This window comes from Rhinopithecus roxellana, chromosome 3 (genome assembly GCF_007565055.1).
Source record: "Rhinopithecus roxellana isolate Shanxi Qingling chromosome 3, ASM756505v1, whole genome shotgun sequence".
NCBI classification, from domain to species: Eukaryota; Metazoa; Chordata; class Mammalia; order Primates; family Cercopithecidae; genus Rhinopithecus; species Rhinopithecus roxellana.
In genome coordinates this window covers 14,464,869-14,487,781 of record NC_044551.1, presented here as the reverse complement: position 1 = coordinate 14,487,781, position 22,913 = coordinate 14,464,869, and the positions used below count along the sequence as shown (strand labels likewise).

At 60.8% G+C, this 22,913-nt stretch overlaps 1 protein-coding gene across 1 annotated transcript in view; it reads left to right on the top strand.

Moving 5' to 3' along the window:
- Nucleotides 1-3,345: 3,345 nt before the first annotated feature.
- Nucleotides 3,346-22,913, top strand: part of SLC12A7 (solute carrier family 12 member 7) — a 57,112-nt gene continuing 37,544 nt past the window's right edge. The window contains 4 exon segments of the mRNA XM_030927117.1: nt 3,346-3,449; nt 3,451-3,511; nt 22,130-22,224; nt 22,717-22,839. Of these exon segments, the coding sequence (XP_030782977.1) occupies nt 3,387-3,449; nt 3,451-3,511; nt 22,130-22,224; nt 22,717-22,839 (342 nt within the window). The 5' untranslated portion in view covers nt 3,346-3,386.

Below are 22,913 nucleotides of genomic sequence, written 5' to 3'. Positions count from 1 at the left end.
CGGGCGCCTGTAGTCCCAGCTACTCGGGAGGCTGAGGCAGGAGAATGGCGCGAACCCAGGAGGCGGAGCTTGCAGTGAGCTGAGATCCGGCCACTGCACTCCAGCCTGGGCGACAGAGCCAGACTCCGTCTCAAAAAAAAAAAAAAAAAAAAGAAACTCCACGCCAGGGTGGCAGGCAGCAGGGACTGTTCCGAGAATCTACAAACAGAATGTAACCACTCTCGGCCACCTTCTGCACTAAATCCTAGGGTTCCCCTGGCTGTGTCCTGCACACGGCCAAGAGGCCATCTCAGACGACCAGGCTCACATCATAAGGACGTGAGATTGCCTTTGAAGAGGCTCCGCTGGGCAAAGCTGGACACCAATGCTTGGAAAGGGCACTAATGGTGATCGACTGAGACCCACCAACGTGTTTCATCAGCGATGTATAAATACACTTGGGAGATCGTCAGGAACCAATTCACCATCATGAAAACCAACAAGTGAGAGAGAGGCACCCTTGCCCTGCCTTTCCTATGGGCACCATTATCCGGATAGCCAGACAGACAGGATGAGCCTCTCCCTCCAGTTAATTCCTGACGAAGCCACCAGGCACTGGAAAATCACTGTTTTGCTCCATGAATCTGTCAATTCAGACATCAAGCACCAACGACTGCTGACGGAGGGGCTACCACCAGACAGCGCGTGGCTCCCTCTGAGAGCAAGCCCCTGGCCTGGCCAGGCGACTGGACCCAGATCCCAGCAGTCCCCTGGCTCCAGATGCCCACTTTCAGGAGACACAGAGGCCTGCACCAAAAGATGCAACTCCAACCCAGGTCTCGGGCACCTCCACATGTCCGAGGGCTGGTTCCTACAACAGGTGCCATGTACAGAAAAGGACAGAGGGCTGCATGTGGGTGGGAAGAGAGCACTGAAAGTCACACAATGCACATTTAACCCAAGGCTGCAGTGTGGGAGGACATACATGGGCATGGAAACCCACAGAGCGAATGAAAGCGCCACCAGGCCCCTAGGGATGGGCTACTGATGAGATGGGAGGGGCCTGCAGCAGCTTCTGGGCTCTGGCAAGGTTCTCTGTCTTGACCCGCGGGTGCTTATAGGGTGCTGATCTCTGTCATGACTCACCTAATTAGAATGCAAAAGGCAGACCTCACCCCCCGACCCCAGGCCTCCCATAAGGAAGATCTAAGATGTAAACAAGAGGGAGCTTCAGCCATGGCCCTTGGTCCTAGTCAAGATTTTGTAATTACTGAGAAGACCACCCTCGGAGCTGCCACAGGACCCTAAACTCCTGGGCCTCAGTTTCCTCCTCTGTAAAATGAAGCTGATGAGTCCTGAGTCCGGGAGCTGGCCCTGGCCACAGACCCTCCAAACCAGCTCCTCTGAAGGTCCACAGCCAGTGTGTGGCGGGCAGCCGTCCCCACAGTCCGGGGGTGTGAAACAGAACTTGTATGTGCGACGGGAGCCCTGCACATCTGTTGCTTCTGCTGGCATCACTTGGGGAGGCCTCGTGCCCACCCTGAGCTCTAACCCTCAGGAATAGCGCTGAGTGGCCACCAGGGTTGAATGTGCAGAAGCCCCTGTCGGGGTGACTGAAGAGAGGGTTTACCCAGCACCCTAAGTGTGAACCCTATAATTGACCCCATTGAGCACTTCTGTTCCCACCCCCTGGATCTTTTCAGCAAAGCCAGCCCTCCTCGTGAGGATACCTGGGGCCAGCCCTCCTCGTGAGGATGCCTGGGAAACATTTTATCTTCTGGGGAGGTGGTTTCCCACCTTCTGTCCCGCTGACCCAGGGAGGCAGCTGACCTAGCACCACCCACAGCCCTGAGCTCCCTTTGGTGGGAGGTGGGGTGAGAGTGTGGACCAGGCACAGCTCCAGACACCCAGGCCAGAGGTACCCCCACCTCTGCAGAGGGCTAGTGCTGGATGGGGTCATTCCAGGAGGGGCCCAGGCCTCCAGCTTCTGCCCAGAAGAGCCCATGGGGCAAAGGGTAGAACCCTGGGCCATCCCAGGGCATTACTGGCTTTACTGGAAATGGCTGGAGAGGTTGGGCTTGCATTCCTTGATCCCACAGAGCCCTGTGATCCCACAGCCCAGAGGCCATCACTCTCCTCCAGCTGCCTTTTAGGATTAGACAGGCATGCTGCTAAAACATGGCCAGGCCAGGCCCATTTTCCATGGGACAAGAGGCTGTGGCCATGTTTGCCCACACCACCTGTGTTTCTGCTTTGTTGTTGTACAGCAGTTGTGGGTGATTACGAATAAAGGCTGATTCATTGCACCTGTGTGCCATAGCATTTTAGCCCAGTTCCCCATTGACGGACATCTGATTTTTCCGTTTTTCATGAGTCATTTGTTGAGAAATGTGCCAGGTGCTGGCCGGTGGTATCCTGGTGTACACCTGGCAGGTTCTGGAACTCCACCTTCCCTGCACCACCCTGTGAGCTTCTGGAACATTTCCCAAGGAGGGAAGGGAGGGTTCCAGGACAGGGGCCGCAGGGCACTCCTGGGGTAGGTGTGGAGGAGACTGGGGTCTTCGTGGGTGGTATCTGTCATGGAGGGGGACACTCCCTCTACTGGGTTAGGTCCCTAACCTGGAGCTGGACCAAGCTCCAGAGGACCCCATCCCCAGGCTATCCAAGACTCCTTCTACGGGAGATGCCTTCGCAGCCAGGCTGGGCTAGCCAGGAGCCAGGCTAGGAGCCCAGGGTCTGAGCAGGTGTTGACAGCCTGGAGTGGGTGGGGGCACTGTGTGGGAGGTGGGTGCTGGAGGATGGCAGGGGGGGCAGGGGGCTGGAGCAGGAATGGGGGGGCAAGCAGGAGGGGGTGCGGGGGGAGCCCAGCAGGAGGGGCCCAGCAGGAGGGGGTGCAGGAGTGGTGGTGGGGTTCCTGCAGGAGGGCGTGCAGGAGGGGCAGGGGGCTGGAGCAGGAGCGGTGGAGGGGTGGGGGGGTAGGGGATCGAAGAAGGGGACAAGCGGGGAGGGGCGGGGGGGGCAAGCAGGAGGGCGGCAGGGGGACGGGGGTTCCAGCAGGTGGGGCAGGGGGCTGGAGCAGGAGGGGGTGCAGGAGAAGGAGAGGGGATTCGCTGGCTCTGCGAGGGTCTGGGGCGCAGGCAGCGAAGGCCCAGCGTCCTGGGTCGGGGCGGTAGGGCGGACGCAGCCTGGGTTGGGGGTCTCTGCGGGAAGTCGCCTGGCCCAGCTCCGCCGCGGGCCAACTTTTCTTGGGGCCGCGGGGCGAGCAGGTGAGGTCACGTGGCTCGGGCGGGGCGGGGCGGTCGGGGCTGGTCGGTCGGACCCCGCCCCTGCGCCCAAGTCCCGTGGCGTCGGCGGGAGCGGCGCAGCGCGGGCCGTGCCGGGGCAGGGACTGTGGGCTGCAGGCAGCCATGCCCACCAACTTCACCGTGGTGCCCGTGGAGGCGCGCGCCGACGGCGGCGGGGACGAGGCGGTCCGAGCGGACGGAGGCGCCGGGCACCTCCGAGGGCCCCGAGCCCGAGCGCCCCTGCCCGGGTGAGCGCGGCCGCACCTGGCCGGACAAAGGCCGAGCGGCCGGAGCGCGGGTCTGGGCCCTGCATCCGGGAGGGGAGGCGGGCGGCGCGGTGGGGGCTGTGGCCGCAGCGGTGGGGCTGGGGTACAGGAGGCGCCCCTTCCCGCGCCCCCACCGCCTGATCTTCTCGGCCCCCCACGAGGGCCCCCACCCCACGTTAGTGGCCCGGCTGGCGGGCGAGGGACTCTGCCCAGGCTCCGGGTACCATCGGCTCGGGTGGGACCGGGGGCGGAGGTGTGGACGCCGCTGCTGGTAGCTATGGAAACGGGGAGGGGCCGGAGCGCGGCTCCGAAGGGAGCCCGGGCCCCTGGGTGGTCCCTGGTGGGACAGGGGTGGCGGTGGAGACCCGGGCGGTTCGGGAGCCGGGGCGTCCTGCGTCCCCCGCGCTCTCCCTTCCCCTGCGCCGCGGCCGTCCGGTCCCACTAGCCCAGGCCGGCCCGTCCTGCCCCCGCCTGACCCTGGAGGAGCCGCCCACCCCCCAGCTGCGGAACAGGAAGGACTGCGCCCTGGCTGGGGAGTGGGCGGCCGCCGGGGCCTTGCTGAGGCCGCGTCCTCCCGGTTCCGGGAATCTGGAGGTTTCTAGCACTTTCACTTTCTCTGGGGGTTGGGGATGGGACTGGGGAAAGAATCCCCCAGCCCTGTTTCCTCCATCCTGGCTCCAAATCCTAGTTACTCCCGGGATCTCAGCCCCATCTAGAAACCGGAGGCTGTTAGGCCCTTCCATCCAGAGTCTCTGAGAAAGTGAGGGGACTCAGTTCAGCCCCCACCCCGCGTGCTGGCCATGCCCGCATGTGCCCGGGTCTCATGCAGTGGGTGGCAGCCTCCCTGTTCCCTGGCAGTGGAAGGAAGGAAGGTGAGGTCTGTCCAGGGACAAGTCCGGGGTCAGACCCCAGATCCTTCCTAACCCACCATCCGCGGCAGGAAAGGCCAGACACCCCCTCCAGGCAGTTTAGGAACCCAGGGACACGAGTGGGGACCCACCATGAAGGCACCCACCAAGGCGGGTGAAGAGTGGTCTCAGCTTCCTCTGCACAGAGGCCAGCCCAGATCTTGGAACTGGTCAGGCTGGACGCCAGGCTCAACACCAGGTGAAGTGCTAAGCAGGGTCCATGAGTCCAAGCCCCTTCTCTCCAGTCATCACCGCTGAGGCAGGAAGCACCAAGGAGGGTGGGCCCTGGCCTGGTCTTTCTGTGTGAGCTTTATAGCAATGCCACCGAAACGCACTCAGAAGGAGTCTTCCTGCCTGGCCAGCCCTTTCTCAAGGCTGATCAGGTTCAGTTTTGTCTCTAAACTGTAAGTGTCATTTGCTTTTAAGCCAGGGGGAATTTTGTGCCTGTTTGTTTTCTTGTCTCTTCTACTCTCAAGGCTGTTGAGCGGTACCCTGGGCCTGTGTCTGCCCAGGAGGCAGTGGCCCTGCTGGCGCACTCGGGTCCTGCTACTCAGGTCCTGCTACAGGCATGTCAGGAGGCTCCCTGGCCCTTCATGAAATTGGAAACAGGAGGGCACGGGCCAGGTGTGGGCTTCTGGACACTCTTGAAGGTGGCCCTGTGGTGTGAGCTGAACTTGGGAGATTTCTCTGAACTGGCAGAGAACTTGCACCTGGGACTTTTGTGCTGGCCACGCTTCCTCTTCCACAGCAAGGGCCCGGCGCCCAGCCACTGCCAGGCTGTAACGGGCCTGCAGCTGCCCTTCGGAATCCACTTGATCACATCCTGATCTTCAGCCCACAGAGGTGTGGCGAGGAGCCCCGTGATGGGCACAGAGCCTGGGGAAGGAGGCACAGGCTTTGCTTTTTGGTGGCAGTGGTGGTGGTCGGGGGCGGGGGTCCTGCAGCAGCCAGAGCCGCTCCCAAAGGCCTGCTGCATGGGGTCCACGCCACAAGGTCACAGACCAGGTCCAAACCTGTCCAGCCACAGAAGTTACCGGCACCCAAACTCTTCCTGACTCCATTGCCGTTCCCCTGAATGGTCCATGGAGGTACCATAGAGGTACTTCTGGGCTGGCCCCTGGGTGATGGTGAAGCAAGTTTGGGGGGCCTGGTGGGTTGCTCCTAGGCACTGCTGGGTGGGCGTGGAGAAGGCGTCCTGAGCCACCCCAGCTTGAGCAGGGGACTTGGCGTCCTGAGCCCGGGTTGGGGGTTCTGGGAGAGGAGGGGTAAATGCTGCTGCCCAGGCTGCCTGGCTCGACCCAGAACCCAGCAAGGCCGTGTCTGCCCAGCCTGGCCTCAGGGGCCTCCTGTCCCCGACCCCTGCAGCTTCCCTGCTGCCTCTGGTGGAGCCTCTGCGGGAGGTGTCATGTTCCCAGGATGGGCACTGTGCCCTCAGCACTTCTTCGGACAGAGCTTTTATTCCTGGTTTTATTTTTATGTGAAATGCCTCGTCTTGAAGTGAGAAGGACGTGTTAGCCCTCAGTTTCTCAGTGGGGTGATTTTTCGAGTAAGAGGTGGGAGGACACTGCTGGGGGCTGGCTGCGTCTTGAGTAGGAGGTGGGGGGATACTGCTGGGGGCCGGCTGCGTCTTGAGTAGGAGGTGGGGGGACACTGCTGGGGGCCGGCTGCGTCTTGTCCGACTTCTGGGTGGGTTGGGTTTTATAACTGACTTGGGGGAGCCCACTCTTCCTCCGTGACTACATCAGGGTAGACTCGCTCCTTCCCAGGTTGTACTGATGCGTCTAGGGGTGTCGGGACACAGGAGACTGTGTGAGGGGTGGGGAGGGAGGGCCGGCCGGTGCCCTGGCCTGTCTGGAAGGTGCAGAGCCTCTGTCAAGGCCCCGCAGCCCCTGGCCACCCACCCTCTAGGAATGACCTTCCACATGTCTGGGGCTCCCTGGGCTGGGAGAGGGTGGGTCCTTCCTGCCTGGCACCCCCAAGTCTCCCACCCTCAGCTGGGGCTCTTCTGGGTTTGCCGGGAGCTGCTTCCTGGCTCGGGCACCATTTCCCTCTTTGGGTTCCGTTTCTGAGATTTTCCACTGTGGCTGAGCTTGTGTTGGTTGTCCGGGTCAGTCTTGCCTCCCTCTGCCCCTGGCCGCTGACAGAGGCCCGGTCGCACGGTCAGTGGCCTGCCTGTCCCTCCTGCTCCAACTACCTCCCGTGTCTGTGTTGGGAGTGCCCTCCTGAAATCTTAGGACAACAAGAGCTGCCACTTCCCGTCCCTACTCAGAAGGCCGTCCTGGGCCATCCTTGCCTGTTGGGTGCTGGGTGCCATGCTCTGCACTGCCCTTGGGAACGGCAAGATGGTGCATGCCAGCTGCACTGATCTGGGGTCCCCTTTGGGGATGCAGGGACTTGGGGGATCATGCATTACATAGGGGGACCATGCGCAGAGCGTCCAGGTTCTGTCCTTGTGAGTAGGGACGGACAGCTCTCGTTGTCCCCAGATTTCAGGAGGGCGCTCCCGACACAGACACGGGGAGGCAGTCGGAGCAGGAGGTGACAGGCAGGCCGTTGACCCTGTGGCTGTGCCTGGGAACCCCTGCAGCAGCTGGGCACCACCTTGCGGGTATGGACGGTCACAGATATGTGGTGGGCAGGCAGGGAGGCTACGAGACATGCATTTTGTGTATGAGCTTCTCTTTTTAAAACCAAAGGAAACAAAAGATACACAGGAAGGCGGTGGCTGCTGGGCATCAAGGCTGGGGCCTGTGCTTTCTCCTGCGCCTGACATACTCCCAGGCTGTCTCCAGGCAAGAGGCCCTCCTTAGCAGGCATGCGGTAAAGCATGGTGCTTTCGGTCAGCTGGCTGGGCGCATGTGTGCAGGCACCCGTGTGCCTTGTGAGTGTGCAGGTGTATCCGTGTGTGAGTCATGTGCTTGCACCATGTATATGTGCACATGCATGTACACACGTGTGCACACATTGAGTGCACTGTGCTCTTGCACAGCTATGTGCTGTGGGCATGCTCACGTGTGTGTGCGTGTGCGCGTGTGTGCGTGTGTGTGTGTGCGTGCCGTGGCAGGTAGACAGGGACTGGGGCTTCCTCCGCAGCAGAGGATCACATGGCATTGGGTGTCCCTCTGGATATCCGTTCCTTTCCCCTGGGCTGGGCCCATCGATGAGTGGCCAGCAGCTCCCCGTCTTGGTGTGGCCTTGTGTTCAGGTCTGAACCTGCTCCTGGGCCTCTGATCATGTTAGGAGACCTTTGCCTCGTGGACTTGGTTTCCTCTTTTGCGGAGCTCCCCAGGCCTCTCGGAGTGGACGAGGCCAACGGATTCCACAGTGGTTTTCTGTCTCGTGTTGGACATCAGATCCCCTCCTTAGAGTGGGTGGCTTTCTCAGTGCCTCTCCTGTGGTCTGGATGGCCGTTGGGAAGGCGGTGCCAAGAGCAGGGCCAGGTGCTCAGGCCTGGTGCAGGGGGCTGGTCGGGGCTGAAGCCACACAGGCTTGCTGGGGATCGGTGAATGTCGGAGACTTGCCAGGCGGGCTGGAGTCAGGCAGAGGCACCTGAGGGACCCTGAGGGTGAATTGGGGGCTGTCCTCCCCTCATGCCTGGCAGGAGTGAAGTCACCTCTGTCAGGGTCTCTGCCCTTTGGACGTGGGGCCACGTCCTACAGAGCTCCTTGGACCTGACCCAGGGATTCCCGGATGGCCCAGGCTCCTGCATGGGGGATGGGTGACCTTTGTAAATCACAGAAAGCGACCTAGGTGGGCCTCAATCACTTGAGAGGTTTATTTGCCAAAGTTAAGGATGTGCGTAGCACAGAACCACGGGAAACTTCTGTGGTCCGGGCTTTTCTTCTCAAAGAAGGCTGGGAACTTGAATATTCAGAGGGTAAAGCGTGCGTATTAGGGGAAGAAAGAAAGAGAAAGAAGAGGGAGGGCAGATAAGAGGCAGGCAGCGTTTGATCAGCGTTCACTGGACCTGTGTGTCACACGTGGGGGTAGAGGAAGAACCCCTCACGCCTCACACTCAGTGAATCTGCACATTTACCTACGACACAATCACTACAGGGTGGGCGAAGGGCTCAGGTGTGCGTTTGCCGCTGGCGAGCAGAGCAACGACTCCTGGTTCTGTCCTTGGTCCCGCGCCGTGAGGATGAGCTGTCGTTTCCACGGTCAGGGTGAGTTTTGTTGCAACTGCTTTAGCATAAGGATCCCATGGGCCCAAAAATGTGAGGGAGGCATGTAGCTTCCTACGCAGGAAGAAAATGGAAGGCAGGTTACGTGACCCGTTTCCCAGCATGACTCTTGCCTGTGGCTTAGTGGGTTTGGTCCTGAGATCCTGTTTTCCTTCCATACCTTGGACCAGCGAGCCGTCCCAGGGCTGCCGTCCTCGGGCACTGCAGACAGACCCTGACGTGGCACCGCTGGGCACAGCACTGGGAGTGGAGGTCAGCTCAGGGGGACATCCCAGCCATGAAGGGCACGAGTGGAGCTGACACACCAGTGATCGATTGCCTTTGTGGGGCCGGCCGGCTGCCCGGAGGGCTCTCCTGTTACATCCCTGTTGGAATATGAATTTTCTTTTTTTTTTTCCTTTTTTGAGACAGAGTCTTGCTCTGTCACCCAGGCTGGAGTGCTGTGGCACAAACTCAGCTCATTGTAATCTCCGCCTCCCAGGTTCAAGCAGTTCTCGTGCCTCAGCCTTCCGAGTAGCTGGGACCACAGGCGTGCCCTAGCACACCTGGCTGAGTTTTATATTTTCAGTGGAGATGGGGTTTTGCCATATTGGCCAAGCTGGTCTTGAACTCCTGGCCTCTAGTAGTTTGCTCACTTCGGCCTCCCAGAGCGCTGGGACTACAGGAGTGAGCCACCGTATCTGGCCGGAATATGAATTTTCTAAGCTGTGCCTTAGACCGAGGTCTGGAGGGCAAAGTTTGATGTTTGGTGTTAAGTATTAACCACAGTTCCTGTCTGGGTGCTTTTGATTTCAACCAGCTCCCTCAGCTGAGTGTTTCTGGGGGTGGCTCCCAGAGTCATTTTGTGACGGCCGCGTGGTGGGTGGGGCAGGAGTCCCTGGGTGCTGGGGAGTGTGAGACCCGCCGGGGCCTTGAGCAGCAGACTGCTCCCTGTGGGGCCTGGGAACCCTGTGGAGCCTGGCGGAGCTGGGTGTGGACGGCGTTCAGGAGTGGACCAGCTGGTCTTCAGGGCACTGGGCTGGGCTGGGGGCGTCTGGGGCCTGGTGAACAGATGACTGGGGGCCCTCCTGGTAACTGACACGGGGGCTGGTCTTCTTTGATCTTCTTTCTCAGAGGCCGGGGAAGTGCTGTCCAGGGACAAGGGCAGAGCACAAAGGGTTAATACCTTTCCTTTGTGAAGAAGAGGGAAACTCCCTTTTGGGGGCAGAGGCCTGTTCTGTGCAGATAAACCTCTGGCTTTGATGCAGCAGCCTGAACGATGAGCTGCCTGGCTGGCCATGCTGTCCAGGCCCTGCCTCTTCCCTTGTTCGTGGCCGCTGACTCCCCAAGGGTCCTGGAGCCTCTGGCCGGGAGTGCCGGGGAACAGGCTTACAGCAGGGTCCCCTTTGGCAGGTGGGTGACTGCAGGACCTCATCCCTGCGGGGAGGGGTGTGTGCTGCTGTTGCAGAGGTCTCAGGGTCTGAGGTGCTTTCGGCCCTGGGCTGTGACGCGGGCCCCCGTCCTGCCAGCCCGTGCCTGTTTCCGCTCTCTCCTTGGGCAGTTTCTTTTTGAGGACACAGTTGTGGGGAGGAGAGTGCTGTTTCTGAATCACGTGTGAATCAAGGGTGGTTTGTTTCCTGCGTTCTGGGGTTTTCTCGGGCAGCACCCCACACGCACCCCCCGGTGGGCCGCTGAGAAAAGGAGGAGGTTGTGCCTGGAGATAGGGAGGCTGGTGGAGGCATCGCGATCTCAGAGGGGGTTAGGCCAGCTTCTCCCTGCAGAAACTACCCATGAAGGCACTTCCCAGGCCTAGATTGGGATGGGTCAGGGGTCTGACACGCAGACTCCTGCTGCCTCTCTGGCTGGAAGGGCTGCCCTTCCTCTGGCCAGGACACTTGTGTGTCTGGTCTTCGCCCTTCCATCTGCAGCCACCTCCTTCCCTCTTGGGGTGGGGACACAGCCTGGTTGGACAAGCCCAGGAAGCTGCTCCCCAAGGGCCCAGCCCATCAGGATCTGCTTACTGACCACAGAGTCTGCATTCACTGTTTTGATAAGGTGTCGGAAAACTAATCTAGAGTGAAAAACAGGCCAGAACTTGCCTCTGTGGCTCGGGGCTTGGCTGGGGAGGGAGCTCGGCTCTGTGGGGAGCTGGTCCTGGGGTCTGGGATGAGAGTGGGCCCTGCCCAGGCCTGTGTTGACCCCTGGAGTCAGATTGCCATCCACTGTGCTGGTTCCAGTGGCTCTGGGAAGTTAGGGGGCTGGGGCCTGAGCTCAAGGCTGGCCATGGACAACCACACGCAGCACGCCCGTGTGCTTGGTTGGCGTGCCTGGCTGGTGTGTCTGCCATGGCCTGGAGCTGTCCTCATGGTGGGGTAGCCCCACTGGCCCTCCCAGCATTCCTGTCCATTTAGACCCAGTGCACAGGGGATGTCCACCTTGTACACGTGCATTCACAAGGATGTTAAAGTGATCCTTGAACATTTGCTCCGTGCCTCAGTTTCCCTTGCCAGGAGCCAGCCTGTCACGAGGGTGGCAGTGGCCATGACCTCTAGTCTCCTTGGCTCTGTCTGCAGACCTCTGGCGCCAGCGGGTCGGGCCTGGGCTTTCAGGGAGGCTCAGAGACGCCCTGGGCAGTCACTGGGGAGGGATTGAGTGGAGTGGAAATCAGAGGAGGGAAGCGCGCCAGGCCAGGCCCCTCCTGGGTCCCCTCCACACCACCAAGGGTCCCGACCGCAGCCCAGATGGAGCCTGTAACAGGAGCTGCCCTGGGAGGGCCCGGCAGGTGCGCTGGGGCCCTGCGTCTCCCGCCTTCCTTCGTCTCTGCCCCTGCAGGCTGCCTGGGCCCCGAGCCTCTGGCACTAGGAGACCCCATGGCCCCTCCATGGCTCAGACGTCACTCGGGCTGCTAAGGGAGGAGGCTGGACCAGGACCAACAAACAGCCACCTGACAGAGGGTTCGGGAAGTGAGTTCACCCAAGGCCGCCTTCCCGCAAGCAGGCGTGTCCTTTAGATGGAAGGACTGTGGTCCCAGTGCGTGCCTGTGCCCTGGGCACCCCGCCCCATGGGTCGTGCAGTCTGGGGGCTGTAGCCCCTGGGACTTTCTGCAGATGTGTGTGCTACAGATACGTGTATGTGTACACGTGTATGTGCGGGTGTTTGTGTGTGACTGTGACTGTGGTATGGGTATGCACACGTGAGTACAGGTGCATGTGCAGGTTTGCGAGGTGAGTGTTGTGTGTATGGATGAGTGGGGTACCGTGTGTGCGTGTGAGTAGGGGTATGGAGAGTGTCTTACGTGTGAGCATGTTTGCGTGTGCACGTGGGAGTGCCTGTCTGTGCATGCGTACCCATGCACGTCTGTGTGCGTGTGTGTGTTTTGTGTGGTGTGTGTTCATGTGTGTCTGGCCGTAGCTTGCCAGGACCTTCCAGCCAGGCTTCCTTGCTCCCAGTGCCTCTTACAGTGAGCTGGGATCTCCCGGGCTCTCCTGGTTTACAGGATGCTGGCAGTGGTGTCTGCACAGACCGCTGGGAGGAGGGCCCTTCAGGAATGGGTGATGAAGGACCTGTTTTTGCTTCAGAAGGCAGCACTGCTTTAGCCAGAAACTTGTGCTGGAAGCTTCAGCACTTACCTGAAACCCCTGGGTCCCAACCTGAACACTGGGCGGTTCTCATCCTGTGTCCCTGAGGGCCTCAGGTTCTGGATTTTAGGGCCCACGCAGCACAAACTGTGAGGGGCAGAGGGAGGGCAAGGGTCGGGGTCATCAGCTGGCGTTCGGGTCCTGGAACCCAAACACACTGTACTTCGGTGCCTGGCGCCATCACCAGGAGCCCGGCCTCCAGGCGGTGGGGGTGGGGGAGTGCTCCTGGGTCTGCGTCTTCACAGGGAGCCCGGCCTCCAGACAGTGGTGTGGGTGGGGCGTATTCCTGGGTCCATTCAGTTGCGGGCTGTTCCCAGAGGCCACGTGGGCTGATGCCACCGGGTCACCACGTGGGACTCATTCTGCTGCAGGTGTCCCTGGACCCAGGGGACACACAGAGCCAGGCCTGAGCACCTCCTGGAGTGCAGGGAGCCTGGACCTGCTTGTCCCCTGCCCCAGGCCTGGCGCCTCTCTGTGTGCACAGGTCCTGTGCCGCCTGCCACTGCTCTGCAGGGCTGGGGAGCTGGACAGACCACCCATGCTGGAGGGCAGGAAGGGGCGGAGGCTGCCGGACCTGACTCCAGCTTCGCAGCCCCTCCTGCCTGTCAGCTGCTTCCAGCTCTAAGAGGACGTTCCTGGAGCCCTTTTCGGAGAATGGCTGTAAAATCCCAAAACACAGGAGGAAGAGGGGGAGGGATGAGCCACTGAGAAAGGGAGGAGGTTGTGCCTGGAGATGGGGAGGCCGATGGAGGCATCGCAATCTCAGAGGGGATTAGGTCAGCTTCTCCCTGCAGAAACTACCCATGAAGGCACTTCCCAGGCCTGGATCGGGATGGGTCAGGGGTCTGACACGCAGACTGTCGCTGCCTCTCTGGCTGGAGGGGCTGCCCTCTGTCTGGCCGGGACACTTGTGTGTCTGGTCTTCACTCTTCCATCTGCAGCCACCTCCTTCGCTCTTGGGGTGGGGACACAGCCTGGTTGGACAAGACCAGGAGGCTGCTCCCCAAGGGCCCAGCCCATCAGGATCTGCTTACTGAACACAGAGTCTGCATTCACTGTGTTGATAAGGTGTCGGGAAACTAATCTAGAGTGAAAAACAGACCAGAACTTGCCTCTGTGGCTCGAGGCTTGGCAGGGAGGGAGCTGGGGAACTGGTGGGAGGCTTTTGGTAGGTCCGGTGAGCAGCGACAGGCCTTTGTTAATGCTTAGCAGATAGATATTTTCTTGCCCAGGTGGCCGCAGCCGGAGAAAACTCAGCAAAGCGGCTCCAGAGGGCCACAAGGCTGCTCAGTGTCGGGGGCTGGAGACCAGGCAGGGGCGGTGGTGGCCACTGTGTGCTGTGACATGCGTCCGTGGGGTGGATCTGTGTGTGGATAGCTGGCACCCGTGGGGCGCACAGGATGTCTGCCCACTTGCTTACCTGGGGTCGTTTTCGTAATAAAATTAAGAGGTAGAAAAAACAAGATGAGAAAAAACTGACCTGTGGCCAGTTCTCCAGGCCAGGGCTCGACCTCGCTGCCTTCATGGCTGAGGAGGAGAGCGGCATGGGTCAGGCTGGTGTGTCTGGTTCTCCACCACCGACTGTCGGCATTTGCTGGCTATTGGGAGGGCTCCTCCAAGGTCTCGGGCCCACCAGAGGCTGTGGTTCTGGGGCCTGGACCCAGGCCGGGCCTGCTGGCCAGACGCCGTCAGTTCAGGGCCTGTCTGCTTGGGGCAGGTCCTGTTGAGACCCTGGCCCCTGGGGATAGGTCAGCCTGGTGCATGGGGTTCATGAAGACACCAGACGAGCTGTGAGCAGAGCTGCTGCTGGAACTGCTTTAAACCTGACGGGACGGGCGCCAGTGGCACTGATCAAAGCCTATCCCAGCACACAGGTAGGCAGGGCGGTCCAACCAGTGCCAGCTGCCTAGGGCTGCTCAGGGCAGGTGAGCGAGGAGGGACCTCTGGGGAGAAAGCACTGAAACGGGCTGTTCCCAGAGCTGGGAAGATGTTGGGATGGACGGAGCAGGAGGGCAGCGCACACAGCTGTGGGGGAGAGGCCACGGGCGGTGGGCGGCTCAGCTCGTTGAGGGCTCCTGGTGGGTGCTCACCGCGTAGAACCGCACCCCTCCAGGCTCGTGTTTCACCTCCTGTTTCCCGGTGTCCTTTTCTGTTCCAGGACACGTCCAGGATCCAAGGTGACAGACACCGAAGTTCCCGCACTGCCTTGGGCTCCTCTTGGCTGTGACGGTGTCTTGGACTTTCTTTTTTTGATGACTGTGGCAGTTTTGGGGAGTCCTGGTCCATTTCGGAGGACGCCCCTCAGTTGGGAGGTGTCTGGTGTTTTCTCTCGTGGTCAGCCCGTGGCTGGGCGTTTCTGGGAGGAAGACCCCAGAGGGCAGGCGCCCTCCCTCTACGCAGCGTCTGGGCACACGCGCCAGCAGGACTGGGCGCAGTCTCCCCACGGCGCCGTCTCCTCCTCCGTGACCCATGAGTGCAGCTCACCTTCCTCTCCCACCCCAGCCAGGCTTCTGGACCCTCATGCGGGGTTTGGGGTCTGGTTTCGGTTCCCACTGTTGGATCTGCAGATGGGCTTGCCTTTGGGGCCTGCCGTGCTGTGGATTCGGGGGCTGCTGTGAGACCATCCAGCCTTTGAAAGGCTGTGGAAAGATAGATGACAGCAAGCGGCTGCAGGAGGCCCCGGTCCAGGCGGCCTTTACAGGGGCTTCTTTCCCGGTGACTCTGGCCGGGTCCTGTGGATTTTTAATCCTGACAGCGTGTCTGCAGAATGACGCACCGTACAGGCCTCGACAGGCAGTGCGGACGGTACCAGCCCCTGCCGTCCTGATGCCGCCCGAGGGTGAGGGACATTCGTGGCTGATTCACGGGTTTCATGAGCTATTTGCAGACATCCGCCCGAGTCTCCTTCAAGGGGAAATTCCTGAGCGGCCGCCTCGCCTTGCTGTTCTCTTCCGAGGCGTGTGGGAGCCCAGCCCGGCCGGGTGGGAGGAGAGGGTTGAAATGCCATGGCTGCTACTTCTCACCCTGGATGCTACTGGCTGAAGGAGCCTTCTTTAAAAGCCTTACTGATCACGTTTCTCAGTGATAACAGGAACCATCACACACCGCCAGGGTGCGACGTGGAGCGGCCCAGGCCTGGGGTACCCTGGACTTCCCGCTCCACACTCCTGCCCCACACGCCTGCGGAAGGGACCGTGGTGTTTGTGAAGGGGCCGTTCCCATCGCTCCCGGCTGTTTGGTCACATGGTTTATTTTATTTTATTTTATTTTTATTTTTATTTTATTTTATTTTTTTTGAGACAGAAACTCGCTCTGTTGCCCAGGCGGGAATGCAGTGGCACAATCTCGGCTCACTGCAAGCTCCGCCTCCTGGGTTCACACTATTCTCCTGCCTCAGCCTCCCGAGTAGCTGGTACTACAGGCACCCACCACCATGCCCGGCTAATTTTTTGTATTTTTTAGTGGAGACAGGGTTTCACCATGTTGGCCAGGATGGTCTCGATCTCCTGACCTCGTGATCCCCCCGCCTCGGCCTCCCAAAGTGCTGGGATTACAGGCGTGAGCCACTGCGCCCGGCCTGGTCGCATGGTTTTAAGGTGTCCTGAGTTTTGCTGCACTTGGTTTTGGGGAGACCATGAGCTTGGCACGAACTGAGATTCCCGAGTCAGCCTTTCTAAGCTGTCCTGGGCAGGCCACTGCTGTGATGTAAAATGTGAAAGGAGCAGGCCTTTACAGGGGTTTCTGTGAGGTGAGTTGAGCATTTCAGTCCTTAAATGTGGAGACAAATCAGAAATGGGTTTGTCTTCTGAGGAGGCGAGTTAGGTGGGGGTCGGTACCGTGGCTCATTCTGTGTCCTGACTGGAACCGGGATCCATCCTCTGACCTGCTGAGATGCCTGCCGTCCCCCAGAGGAGATGGACTGGGTCTGGGCTGGGTTGATGTCTGTGCCCCGCTCCTGCCTGAGGGCACGCGGTGTCTGGGTGCTGCTTTTTGGCTCACGGGGTGGGATTTGGCTGGGGACACTTGATCTGGGTTGTTGGGCCATCCCTTACCCCCGCTTCACCCAGCCTGGCAGAGGCCACCTGTGCATGGCGCCTGGGCAGGGGCACTGCCGAGGCCTGCCCTGAGGGTGAGACACTGTGGGCCGCCTGGCAAGAACCCTGCCCATCTCACCTTCCTGCACCGCAGGCCCAGTCTTTCCTGTGTGTCCGTTTGTCCTCTGAGGAGCCTTCTGGTCATCATGAACGTGCAGAATGACGAGGGAGGAGGTGCCATCCCAGGCGAGTGGCTCTATCCCCAAAACACAGGTGGGGCTCGGCCAGAGGAAAACTCGCTGCCCTTCGTAACAGCCAGGCCTGCCGATGTCCAAGTCCAGGCCAGGGGAGCGCAAGGGACGCAGGGTGTGCAGAGGGTTAGACGGGGGTGCTGGGCATGCAGAGGGTTAGAGGGGGCGGCTAGGTGTGCAGAGGGTTAGAGGAGGCCTGGGTGTGCAGAGGGTTAGAGGGACAGCTGGGCACACAGAAGGTTAGAGGGGCGTCTGGGCATGCAGAGGGTTAGAGGTGGGGCTGGGCATGCAGAGGGTTAGAGGTGGGGCTGGGTGTGCAGAGGGTTAGAGGTGGGGGCTGGGCGTGCAGAGGATTAGAGGGGGCAGCTGGGTGTGCAGAGGGTTAGAGGGGGCATTGGATTTTTAACGAAGTCTTTTGACTGGGGTGGCATTTGAGGCCATGACGTCCCTGGGACGCACTCTTGGTTCGGGTCTGACCTGGCTGTTTTAACCAGATGGAAATGTTTGTGCGTCTCCCGAGTGGGCACTTGGTTCTGCTGAGAGCACACCTGCCGTGGCCTCCACAGAGACCAAGCGACACTCTTAAGACAGCGAGGGGAGACGCGTTCTCTTCAAAGGCTCGAAGGTTGTAGTCATGGTCTGAGGCTGCTTTTGGTAACAAGAACGTGCTGGTGGCTGGTGGAACATGCTCATGTATTCAGCGCAGTCCCCACATGGGAGGACCAGCCACACCCTGCTGGCGTGTTCTGTCCCCCTTTCCTGTGTGTCTTTGCGTTCTGGACTCATTGTCTGTGTTAGTTTAAGAAGCAGTGAAAGGACAGACTCACGCCTCGTTGTCCCCACGCATGGGGCTTTGTGGTGAGGCCATTGGTGCACAGCCCTGCACAGTCGGACACACAGATCCCAGGTGTGACCCTGTGGCGGTTACGTCATTATGTTTTCTAAGTTTAATGAATTGCTCGATATTCATCCAACTTGAGCAAGTTGTTGCTAGTGCTTTTTTCCAACTGCATAGGTTGCCTGTGGGGGGCTTGTGTGTGTGTTTTTCCGGGTGTCCTTGGGGCCTGGTAGGTGTTGCCATCTTCCCAAGCAGGCTGTGCAGGGGAGACACCGCCGTGAGCAGTGGTTGTTGCTGCTGGGAGTGTTGGAGGCGACGGGAAGGACGTTGGTCTCCTTGGTTTGAGTGAACGTGGTTTGAGTGAACATTTTTCCTACTTGCGCAGTTCGTAGAAGTTCAGATAAACAGTGGTTGCTTGCTGAACGCAAACGTAGTTACATGCTAAGACCCCAACCACCAGTAAACCCGTGCTTTCCAGAAGGGATGTGGGCCGAGCAGCGGAGCCCCAAGCTGCCCTCCTGGTGGAGAAGGGCAGGCAGGGCTCAGCCTCCAGAGCTGTGCACCCTTCCTGCGGGGAAGAGAAACTTGAACCCAAGCAGCTGTGACTTTGGCCAAGGTTGTCTGTGGGGTTGGCTGCGTGGGAGGGAGAACCTGAAACCCTCTGGTCTCTCCCTCCCTCACTCCTTTCCTCCCTCCCTCCCTCACTCCTTTCCTCCCTCCCTCCCTCACTCCTTTCCTCCCTCCCTCCCTCGCTCCTTTCCTCCCTTCCTCCCTCACTCCCTCGCTCCTTTCCTCCCTTCCTCCCTCACTCCCTCGCTCCTTTCCTCCCTTCCTCCCTCACTCCCTCGCTCCTTTCCTCCCTCCTTCCCTCCTTTCCTCCGTCCCTCTCTCCTTTCTTCCTTCCCTCTCTCCCTCCAAGAACAGCCGTACCAGGCTCCTGGTCCTTCATCTTCCACTGACTCCAGAAAGACTCGCCAGTCACCGCTGATCTCTCTGTAAACAGTTGGCCATTATGTCCAGAAAAAGGGTCTGAGCAGGAATCCACTGAAAACATGGAAGAGGAGTGGGGAAGGTCCCTGGATGGGACTCATCTTGGAAAGACCTGTAATTCATGGGAAAGACATTTAGACATATTTTCTTAGTTGAATGTATTTGTAATTTTTGTTTTAACCTGATTTTCATGGAACTTCAGATTTCAGAAAGGTTGCAAGACCAGTGTGGAGAATATCCACCCGGCCTTGGCCTTCGCTGCCCAAATACCAACCTCCTGCCATGTCGGCCGTGTCCCTCCTGCTCCCCACCTCGCCCTGGGTCTCCGTCTGTCACCCTCGCGTGTGTTTCTGAGCGGTTGGGAAGCAGCTGAGTGGTGTTACTCCTCACAGGTGTGTTTCCTATGGCAAACACGTTTCTTTCAGAATCTCTGCAGTGCAGTCACCGGAACCAGGGAGTTAATGATCACACACGAGGTATCTTTTTCGGATCTCACCAACTGGCCCAAACACGGTCTCTAGAAAAAGAAAGTCTGAGGTCGTGCGTGCACTTGGCCGTCTCTGTCATCTGCAGCTTCCTCTGTGTTGTCTCCCTGACGTTTTTGAGGGGTGGAGCCGCTGTTCTGTGGTGCTGGCCTCTCTGTGGTGTGTCCCGCAGTCTGGGCGCCTGCAGTCGCTCATGGTAGCACCAAGGACCTTATACCCTGAGGGCTGTGCTTTCCGCCGTGGGCACCGTACTGGGAGCACGTGCTGCCCGCCTACCCCGGGATGGCGATGCCCTCTTTGCTGGCATGGCCAGAACCTACCACTCCTGCAGCTGGTGCCTGTCAGCCGGCCAGGGTGGCCGCCAGTGGGCTCTGGCACGTCTGAAACGTACCATAGAAAATGCCCACCCTCCCCCTAGTGTTGTTTGGCACAGTGATGAGCTCCTGGCCTGCCCGCCTCCGGCCACCTCGCATCCTACCTTGGCCGTTTCTTCTGGACCCTCAGGGTCCCACACGGTTCTGTGCAGGGCTAGGGTGGGCTGGTCAAGGATGGGCCGAGCACCCCTAGGAAGGGTCCCAGCCTTGTTGTTCCCGGTCTGGGGGGCTGGTGTGCAGCACATGGGACAGAGGGCCCTGGGGTGCATGGGTGGGTGTGGGTTTGATGCCCTTCAGCTCCTCACCATGCCTGGCTGGGGCATGTGCATTTGCAGACCCTGTTCTCCTGGTCATGGGCGGCCGGCTCGGGGGTCCCGGTCAGGCTGTGGTCTCTGCAGTGGCCATGGGCCACTGGCTCGGGGGTCCCGGGCAGGCTGTGGTCTCTGCAGTGGCCATGGGCGGCCGGCTCGGGGGTCCCGGGCAGGCTGTGGTCTCTGCAGTGGCCATGGGCGGCCGGCTCGGGGGTCCCGGGCAGGCTGTGGTCTCTGCAGTGGCCATGGGCTGCTGGCTCGGGGGTCCCGGGCAGGCTGTGGTCTCTGCAGTGGCCATGGGCGGCTGGCTCGGGGGTCCCGGGCAGGCTGTGGTCTCTGCAGTGGCCATGGGTTGTTGACTCGGGGCTCCCGGGCAGGCTCTGGTGTCTGTGGGTGGCCATGGGCAGCTGGCTCGGGGGTCCCGGGCAGTCTGTGGTCTCTGCAGTGGCCGTGGGCGGCTGGCTGGGGGGCCCGGGCAGGCTGTGGTGTCTGTGGGTGGCCATGGGCCGCTGGCTCGGGGGTCCCGGGCAGTCTGTGGTCTCTGCAGTGGCCGTGGGCGGCTGGCTGGGGGGCCCGGGCAGGCTGTGGTGTCTGTGGGTAGCCATGGGCCGCTGGCTCGGGGGTCCTGGGCAGTCTGTGGTCTCTGCAGTGGCCGTGGGCGGCTGGCTGGGGGGCCCGGGCAGGCTGTGGTCTCTGCAGTGGCCGTGGGCGGCTGGCTGGGGGGCCCGGGCAGGCTGTGGTGTCTGTGGGTGGCCATGGGCCGCTGGCTCGGGGGTCCCGGGCAGGCTGTGGTGTCTGTGGGTGGCCATGGGCCGCTGGCTGGGGGTCCCGGGCAGGCTGTGGTGTCTGTGGGTGGCCATGGGCCGCTGGCTCGGGGGTCCTGGGCAGTCTGTGGTCTCTGCAGTGGCCATGGGCGTCTGGCTCGGGGGTCCCGGGCAGGCTGTGGTCTCTGCAGTGGCCATGGGCCGCTGGCTCGGGGGTCCCGGGCAGTCTGTGGTCTCTGCAGTGGCCATGGGCCGCTGGCTCGGGGGTCCCGGGCAGGCTGTGGTGTCTGTGGGTGGCCATGGGCCTGCTGGCTGGAGGTCCCGGGCAGGCTGTGGTGTCTGTGGGTGGCCATGGGCCGCTGGCTCGGGGGTCCTGGGCAGTCTGTGGTCTCTGCAGTGGCCATGGGCGTCTGGCTCGGGGGTCCCGGGCAGGCTGTGGTCTCTGCAGTGGCCGTGGACGGCTGGCTGGGGGGCCCAGGCAGGCTGTGGTCTCTGCAGTGGCCTGTGTCAAGGGCCTTGTGCTGCTGTGACAGTCCCTGATTCCCTGACAGATGATTCCTGAAGGGCAGGTGATTCATAAAGACAGAAACTTCTCAGAGTTCTCGAGGCTGAAAGTCTCAGACCAAGGCCTGGGCAAGTTTGGGGTCTGGGGAGGGCCCTAGGTTCCCTGCCGTGTCCTCGCGTCAAGGGTGGGAGGGTGAGAGAGCTCTGCTGCTGAGGGCTGGGTGTAGGGACTTTCATCCCTTCCATGCCTCACCACCTCCTACAGACCCCACCTCCTACGGACCCTGCCTCCTAACGCCGTCACATGGGCCATTGGGCCTCAACTCGCCAGGGAGCCTCAAGTCCTCCTCGGCCCCAACCCCCTTGCTCGTGCCCTCGAGCAGCTGCTAGGATCTACCCCCTGGTTCCAAGCCCTGGGCTCAGCCCCACGGAGGGGTCACCAGCCCAGCCTTCTTGAAAGATACAGGAGTTGGGGGCTCATTTACCTGGAGAGCCCGTGGGCGGCATCCTCAACGGGGAGCAGTGGGAAATCCTCTGTGTCCCTCAGAAATGGCGGATTAAGTAGCAAGGCTAGGAGGTGCAGCCTTGACTTTTGAAAGTGAAAATTTTGCCCACATTTGGCTGAATGAGAGATTTTCAATGCCAGAGGGAGATGCCCTTGCCCTGGGCTGAACAGCTCACTTGCTGAGGCTTTCAGGGGCTTTGTCTTAAATGATAATGTGTGTGGGGGCTAGCGTGTGCCCTGGGGCTAGCGTGTGTCCTGGGGCTAGCGTGTGTCCTGGGGCTAGTGTGTGCATTGGGGCTAGCGTGTGCCCTGGGGCTAGCGTGTGTCCTGGGGCTAGTGTGTGCATTGGGGCTAGCGTGTGTCCTGGGGCTAGCGTGTGTCGTGGGGCTAGCGTGTGCCCTGGGGCTAGCGTGTGCCCTGGGGCTAGCGTGTGCCGTGGGGCTAGCGTGTGCCGTGGGGCTAGCGTGTGCCCTGGGGCTAGCGTGTGCATTGGGGCTAGCGTGTGCCCTGGGGCTAGCGTGTGTCCTGGGGCTAGCGTGTGTCCTGGGGCTAGCGTGTGTCCTGGGGCTAGCGTGTGCCCTGGGGCTAGCGTGTGCCCTGGGGCTAGTATGTGCATTGGGGCTAGTGTGTGTCCTGGGACTAGCGTGCACCCTGGGAAATGCCCCTTTCTTTGGAACACAGATATGTGGAAGGAAGGGGTAATGTCACCCTTAGCCACGGTTTGGAGGTGACAGCTGGTGGGGACTAGGGCCCACCGTGCAGGATCTGCGGTTGGCCTTCTGTGCTTGCTTTTAGTTCCTTCTAAGCTGACTCTGAACTGTTTTTCCCTCACCAGGAGATGGAAATCCAAGAGAAAACAGCCCATTCCTCAACAATGTTGAGGCGGAACAGGAGAGTTTCTTTGAAGGGAAAAACATGGCACTTTTTGAGGTAACTTATTAGAAGAAGAAGGTGCCAGGGCCGTTGCTTTGATGTGGAAAAGTAAAGGAGCCCCTGGGGGCCCCCAGGCCGGGGCCTCCCACAGGACTGGACACCACGTGGAAGGAACTGGGGCCTCCCTGTCCCAAAGGCCATGGAGGGGACCCAGTCCCGCACCTGAGCTGGAATGTGGTCCTCGACTGGTGCCTTCTGGGGTCCTTCCTGGATCGAGGGTGTTCCAGCCCCACGGGAACCCCTCAGAGCTGCTGAGTGCTGGACATCCTGGGGTCCCTGCCGTGGGTGGGTGGTCCCACTCAGTGAGGCCTGGAGCCCCGGCCTCGGACTCAGACCTGCTGCACAGGTGTCCAGGCCTCTCTGGCTGGCTTCAGACTCGGGCGCAGGACCGGGCAAGAGCCTGAGCTCCACAACCTGAATATGGGGAGGGAGCCCGGGGGCCCTACGGTGAAGTGAGGGCCGCCTGTGACCCATGTCCACGCTGCATAGGAGGAAATGGACAGCAACCCCATGGTATCCTCACTGCTCAACAAGCTGGCCAACTACACCAACCTGAGCCAGGGCGTGGTGGAGCATGAGGAGGACGAGGAGAGCCGGCGGCGCGAGGCCAAGGTACTGCTGCCATGCCCATGCCCGCCCAGTCCCCACCCCGTGTGTCCTGGTAGGTCAGATCACACCGGCAAAGC